Source organism: Humulus lupulus, chromosome X, assembly GCF_963169125.1.
Source record: "Humulus lupulus chromosome X, drHumLupu1.1, whole genome shotgun sequence".
Lineage (NCBI taxonomy): Eukaryota > Viridiplantae > Streptophyta > Magnoliopsida > Rosales > Cannabaceae > Humulus > Humulus lupulus.
This window is the reverse complement of record NC_084802.1, coordinates 103102536-103108687: the sequence shown is the minus strand read 5'-3', so window position 1 is coordinate 103108687 and position 6152 is coordinate 103102536. Positions and strand designations below refer to the sequence as shown.

The 6152-nt window shown below is 37.7% G+C and overlaps 2 protein-coding genes across 5 annotated transcripts; both read left to right on the top strand.

The window, feature by feature from the left end:
• Positions 1–453: 453 nt before the first annotated feature.
• LOC133803353 (E3 ubiquitin-protein ligase APD2-like) lies at positions 454–3049 on the top strand. Of its 4 annotated transcripts, none has more exons than XM_062241361.1 (9): positions 454–609; positions 692–801; positions 896–1122; positions 1256–1352; positions 1456–1536; positions 1651–1871; positions 1954–2023; positions 2139–2448; positions 2547–3049. In XM_062241361.1, exons 2-9 carry the CDS (start codon positions 708–710, stop codon positions 2623–2625), a joined length of 1179 nt encoding a protein of 392 aa, XP_062097345.1. In that variant the 5' UTR covers positions 454–609; positions 692–707; the 3' UTR covers positions 2626–3049. The 4 variants fall into 4 exon arrangements, with proteins under 4 accessions (XP_062097345.1, XP_062097344.1, XP_062097347.1 ...); XM_062241360.1 differs by having other exon boundaries at positions 1253–1352; XM_062241363.1 differs by having other exon boundaries at positions 585–609; positions 692–805; positions 1253–1352.
• Positions 3050–4030: 981 nt separating this feature from the next.
• LOC133803352 (cytochrome P450 81Q32-like) lies at positions 4031–5925 on the top strand. The gene is made up of 2 exons (XM_062241359.1): positions 4031–5004; positions 5092–5925. Exons 1-2 carry the CDS (start codon positions 4105–4107, stop codon positions 5710–5712), a joined length of 1521 nt encoding a protein of 506 aa, XP_062097343.1. The 5' UTR covers positions 4031–4104; the 3' UTR covers positions 5713–5925.
• Positions 5926–6152: the final 227 nt, after the last annotated feature.

Sequence of the window (6152 nt, the reverse complement as noted above, 5' to 3'; positions counted from 1 at the left end):
TTCCAAATTCATCCCAGTTTTCCCTAAATTATTTCAAATTATTTAATATCATCGTAATTGGAATCAAATGGTATTTCCTTTAAATAAAAAGATTGTAATTAAGAGGTTATTCTTATAATCTCGGATGGGTCGAACTTAAATAAATAAAATCTTATGCTATAAATTTAGCATAGGTGAAATTGTGTTTTGCATTTATTTATTTTTATTATTATTTTATAAATATGAAATTTTTGCTTAACAGGTTCATTAATCATTATACTAGGAATTTAGACAGTATTCTCTAGTCCGAAACCTTATTTTTCACCACTTATATGAGTGCTTTCTTCTAGGTTATTTGGTCCACCCAATTTATTTTGAATTGACAATAACAAAAATGAATAAATTCCAGCTAAAAAGATCCAAGAAAGAAACCACAATCCAAAAAACGAGAAGAGCAGACCTTCAGGAAAAAGACGAAAATAACCAACACCTAACATTCAAAAACGTCGCCATTGAATAACCCGCCAATCTCATTAAGAACGGTTAGTGGAAGTGGACTATTACTATTACAGCACACACCAACCCTCAAACAAATGGTGACTTACTGGTCTAATCCCAACATCGAAATTTGTATGCCTCTTCTCTTCTTCTCTATTACCATTAAGTTTTATTCATGTAGCTACTATTCCGATAACCCTTCTTCTCTCTGCAGGCTCTCCCAACAAGCCATGTATCGACCGGTTTGGACTCTTCCTACCCGTTCTCAGCCGTGGCATGACTCCTGGACTTGCCTTCTAACTCCTCTCACCCTCTGGATTTGTGGCATGTAATTTTTCACCTTCTATGAAAGTTTAATTTTTTTTTCCCGCTGATCCTTTCATTCTCAAACGAGGCATTTCTATTTTTTTCCCTCCAGTTTCGGCTACTCTACGATATGGGTATTATGGAGATTGTCGTATGGTTCTTGGACCCAACTCTTCACGGCTGGTTAAGGCGAGCTCTCTTTTTGTTCAGCAAGTTCAAGTAAGAAATGAGAATAATAAAGGTGTTTCTCTTTATGCTCTTGATGGAAAACCTGAATTGAGCTCCCAAACAAATTGGAGTGTGTCGAACTATTTGGCTGTTGGATCCTACAGTCATAAGGTAGCAAGAATTGCTAAACAATATCATCCCTGAATTTATTTGGCTTCAAATATATGGTTGTTTGTTCGTATGTATTATTGAAAGAACAAGTTTTTATTTTTATTTTATTCTATTTTTCTAATAAAAAAAGCAGGGATTTTCGTTCTGGTTAAACAAGGGTTCAAGGATAAGATTGAGATTAGAAGCTCAGAGTAGTTCAATGAATCAACTTGAAGCGATTATGAGTAAAGGTTATTTCAACTTTAAGATAACTTTAATTTTACCCGTTCAACCGCCTCATGAATTTGGATTTTCTTGTTCACCTTTAAGAAAAATGTTTGTGTGTTTCTACAGGTGAACGAAGCTATAAAACACTGCAACCTCAATTGTCAAGTGTTTCTTCTAGTGCCCTGGCCCTTAATGAACCAGTAGAAGGTAACTTCAATTTTTCCATGCATGTTCTCAGAAAATTTCACATTCAGTGGCTAACCATGCTAGTTTGTTTATCTAAATGTTTCTTATATATAAGCAATTTGTGGATGATTATAGGTAAAGAAATGGAGTATATTATTGACGAAGATGAGAGGTACTACCTTGACATCATAAACTCAAATTCCAGAAGTATAGTTGTATCTCTGAGTGTGAATGTTTCATCAACGATGTATGATATTACTAAAGCCAAGAACAAGTGTTCAACAACAAAGGGGTCTTGCCGGCTCAGAATTCTAATCTCATATACTCACTATGTGATAGTAACCACGCCCAACGACGTAAGGCTTTCCCAAACAATGTTCTCTAACTTGTTTGACTCATTGTCTTGCTCTAATTAGATAATCTAATAATTATTTACAGGGTCATCTAGAAGGGTGGTACCTTGAGCTTTCTTTCGTGGCTCGTGTCATAACCTATATTGCAATTTTAGGTACAAAACATTTGACACAATATAATCCTTATTTGTTCACTCTTTTCCAAAACTTATAATTAACAATTAATATCCTGTAGGCCTAGCTAGCACTAACTCACGTACAATATTACAGGGTTTATTACGGTTTTTATACTTCTATTACTGAAATACCTTGGATCCTGTGATGGTGACGTAACTGAAAGTCCTGTCATGTACAACACTGTCGATGACGTTGCTGAGACTCGCCCTATGCTGTTAGAGAAGCCAATTCGATGTACATATGGAACAACTGAACATGAAGAAGATGATGACTCTGAGGCGTCTAGTAGCAGCTCTGAGGAGTTGTATGATGCAAAATTATGTGTTATTTGTTACGATGATCAGCGCAATTGTTTTTTTGTTCCTTGTGGTCATTGTGCTACTTGCTATGATTGCGCTCAGAGGTATTTGAATGGATACAAGAGAAAATGTTGTCTTCGGGGTACACCTTTTACAGAGAGATATTAACCATTAGGGTGCATGTTTTTTATTTTTTATGCAGGATCATGGATGGAGAGAGCAAGGTATGTCCCATATGTAGAAGGCTCGTTCACAAGGTGAGAAGGTTGTTCAACCCATAGTGATGTTATAGGTTAAGGGTACACTTTTGAAAGAGAATGAAGCAATAGTAATGCTGTGGATAATGCTATTCAACTTGTGCCAAAGACAACGTACGCCTTGATTGAGCAATAGAAGTGAGTACGGTCTGCCATGTCTTCGAATTGTCAGCAGTGGTTTATGAAAAGCTTCTCAGTTTTTTCAAGGAAAAGATTTTAGATTATTTCTGAAGACACCTGTTTGTGCTTAGTGCATCCACTGGCTAGTGAAATGTTCAGATAATGTTTTTGTGCCCAGGTAATACTAGACATGTATTCCTTTTTATTTCAGTATGTATGCTGGTATGGATTTACACTTGGGAAGCTTTTACCCAACTGTAGGCTTTTCTTTTTCCTTTTTTGGTATGAATTTCAGCTACAAATATAATTTGCGCTTTTATGGACTTTAGTTTTCACGAGTCCTTACTTCGTTACGCTACGGTCTTAAGATCATTTTTAATATAGTAGAGTGGCCTACTATAGTAGCTTAAAGCGGAGTGGTAGTCTAAGCAGCTTAAAGAAGTCAATTTTACATATGTTGTTACATTGGCCTATATTGAAATAGAGTGATATCTCCTCATATAAATAGACTTTTAATAGCCAAATTTACAAATTGTGAAGGTCTGTGTTACCGGTCATTCTAGATCTATTCTTGAAATTACACAACTATCATCTTGCTAAGTAATTTCTTTTTTGATATTTGAACAAATGATCATGAGACTGATAGTTTCTCATTGAATTTAGCAGATTCCTTGCCACTGATTTTTACTCTTTTTTTTTTTTAAAAAAAGAAAGTAATAAAGGACTACTGGACATGATGATTGATCTTTTGTTTATATCCCGTTCAAAATTTGTTTGAAATTGAACTTTAGGTTTTGTCGGTAAACGATTTGTTTCGCTGCTAGCATACTGAATACAAAAATGGGTTCTGCTGTTTCTCTCTGCATGCAGATACAGTACTTGCCATATTCAAATGTTAGAATCAGTCTTTTATATTTCGATACATTGGAATATACTTTAAGCCTCAATCATGTGACATGCATGTTCAATATGTGTCTGTATATACAGAATGCAAATTGAAGCCATGATTGATACGTCAGCCAAATAACATCCAATTATAACAAGCCAAACCAGTTGCAGCAACTTTAGTTACACATTGAAGTTGATACTTCTAACTGGGCTAGGCTACAGCTAATTTTTAGTTTAATAAAAACTACCCCAAATTGACAAAATTGTCACATTGTGGCTAGCTTTTACCACCTGGACCTTTCATCATCTTAATATCTCAAATGGAAGGACTACAATCTACAATCACATACGGCTGTCTAGTTAAAAAGTATCAAAAGATTCGTACATTACTATAAAAACTACATCGTGAGTAACTAAGCAAGAAGAAACAGTACTATAGTTTCTCTTCGTCTCATATCTGGAGCAAATCATCAGAATTGCAGACAATCTCTCTTCATGGATACACAATTCTACTACTACGTTTTATTGTTCATCTCCCTTTATTTCATAAGTTTTTTTTTGCTTCATAATAAGAACAGGGGACTCCCACCAAGCCCTGCTTTTTCCTTGCCGATTATAGGTCACCTCCACCTTTTAAAGAAACCCCTCCACCGAACCCTCGCCAAATTATCCCACCAATACGGTCCCGTTTTACACATCCAGTTCGGTTCCCGCCCCGTCGTGCTCATATCTTCCCCTTCAGCCGCAGAGGAATGCTTCACCAAAAACGATGTCGTTTTCTCAAACCGTCCTACTTTGCTGGCCAGAAAGCACCTCGGCTATAAATATACTACACTGACCTGGGCCTCTTATGGTCCCCACTGGCGCAGCTTGGGGCGCATAGCTTCCATCGAGTTATTGTCGTCGAACAGACTCCACATGTTTAGTGGGGTGCGCTTATCTGAGACAAGGTCGTTGGTTCGCCATCTCTTTCGAAGCTTCCAAGATGGTGAGTTTCGGACCATTGAAATGAAGTCAACATTTTTCGAGCTGACTCTTAACGTTGTTATGAGAATGATTGCCGGAAAGAGATACTACGGGGAGAACGCAGTCGAAGTGGAAGCGAGTCAGTTCAAAGAAATTGTGACCGAGACATTTCGCTTGAGCGGGGCCACTAACATTGGAGACTTCGTTCCGGTTCTGAACTATTTTGGGTTAAGTGGGCTGGATAAAAAGTTGGTGTCGTTACAGAGTAAGAGAGACAAGTTCATGCAGGAGTTGATTGAAAAACATAGAAAAACAAATACAAATTCTGCTTCTGAAGAGAGATGGAAGACCATGAGCGATGTTTTATTATCACTACAAGAAACTGAACCCGAATATTACACTGATGAGTTCATAAGAGGCATGATGCTAGTGAGTCTGTTTTCTTTTCTCTTTATGCTGATTTGGATTTTACTCTGTTTCTTTTCTCTCTATTCTTACTAATATCATTATTTTCAGGTAATGCTGTCAGCAGGGACAGATACTTCAGCCGGAACCATGGAATGGGCAATGAGCCTTTTGCTCAACAACCCAGAGGCCCTTCTAAAAGCCCATTCCGAAATCGAGGCTCATATCGGTCAAAACAGGTTGATAGAAGAGTCAGATCTTCTCGAACTTCCTTATCTCCAGGGCGTTATTTATGAGACCCTTCGAGTATGCCCAGCTGATCCACTCTTGGCTCCACACGAGTCCTCGGAGGAGTGCACCGTTGGGGGATTTCGTGTCCCACGTGGCACGATGCTATTGGTGAACATGTGGGCCATACAACATGATCCCAAAATTTGGACCGAGCCTGAAAAGTTTAAGCCGGAGAGATTCCAAGTTGAGGGAGTGGAAGGGTTGAGTTACAAATTTCTGCCGTTTGGGGCGGGAAGGAGGGGCTGTCCGGGCGAGAGCTTGGCGATGCGGGTAGTTGGTCTGGCCCTTGGATCGCTTATTCAGTGCTTTGAGTGGAAGAGAAGTGGTAGGGAGTTGGTGGATATGACTGAAGCGGCTGGGCTCACCATGCCTAAAGCCCAGCCCTTATTGGCAATGTTCAGGCCGCGCCCAACTATGATGGGCCTTCTTTCCAAACTTTAGTTGTGTTTTAAAAGAAAAAGAGTGAAAATTACACTTAGTACCCAATTTAAGTTAACCTCTTTAATTTTTACCCACCTTTTAAAACTCTTAGATTAATACCTAAACTATTAATGACTCTACCCATTATACAGTGGTCTAGTGGAACTGACAGTGGAATATTATTTAAAGAGGGATGTAAATGACACGACAGAGGCAAAGATTTAGATTTTTACATTGGACTTCTAGTAGTGTTTTAAGGGTAATATGGGAAATGTGCTTAAAAAAGTGGGTAATATTCAACTAAATATTATTAGTAGCTATTTTTAGTTAACTAATCCTAAAACTGGGTATTTTTCAAGTTATCCCTTTAAAAGAGACAGGTCTAGGAAAGTAAAGCACTATTTTCTTTTGGAGATTTTTTTAACAACATACGTAATATTACAATTAATTACACATTTACC

Bases quoted from the DNA above. Each gene is read 5' to 3' on its own strand.
- LOC133803353 (XM_062241360.1), top strand. From the start codon at position 708: ATGTATCGACCGGTTTGGACTCTTCCTACCCGTTCTCAGCCGTGGCAT. The intron at 1,123-1,252 runs GTAGCAAGAATT...TAATAAAAAAAG, and splicing joins TTGGATCCTACAGTCATAAG to CAGGGATTTTCGTTCTGGTT. The intron at 2,024-2,138 runs GTACAAAACATT...ACAATATTACAG, and splicing joins AACCTATATTGCAATTTTAG to GGTTTATTACGGTTTTTATA.
- LOC133803352 (XM_062241359.1), top strand. From the start codon at position 4,105: ATGGATACACAATTCTACTACTACGTTTTATTGTTCATCTCCCTTTAT. The intron at 5,005-5,091 runs GTGAGTCTGTTT...CATTATTTTCAG, and splicing joins TCATAAGAGGCATGATGCTA to GTAATGCTGTCAGCAGGGAC.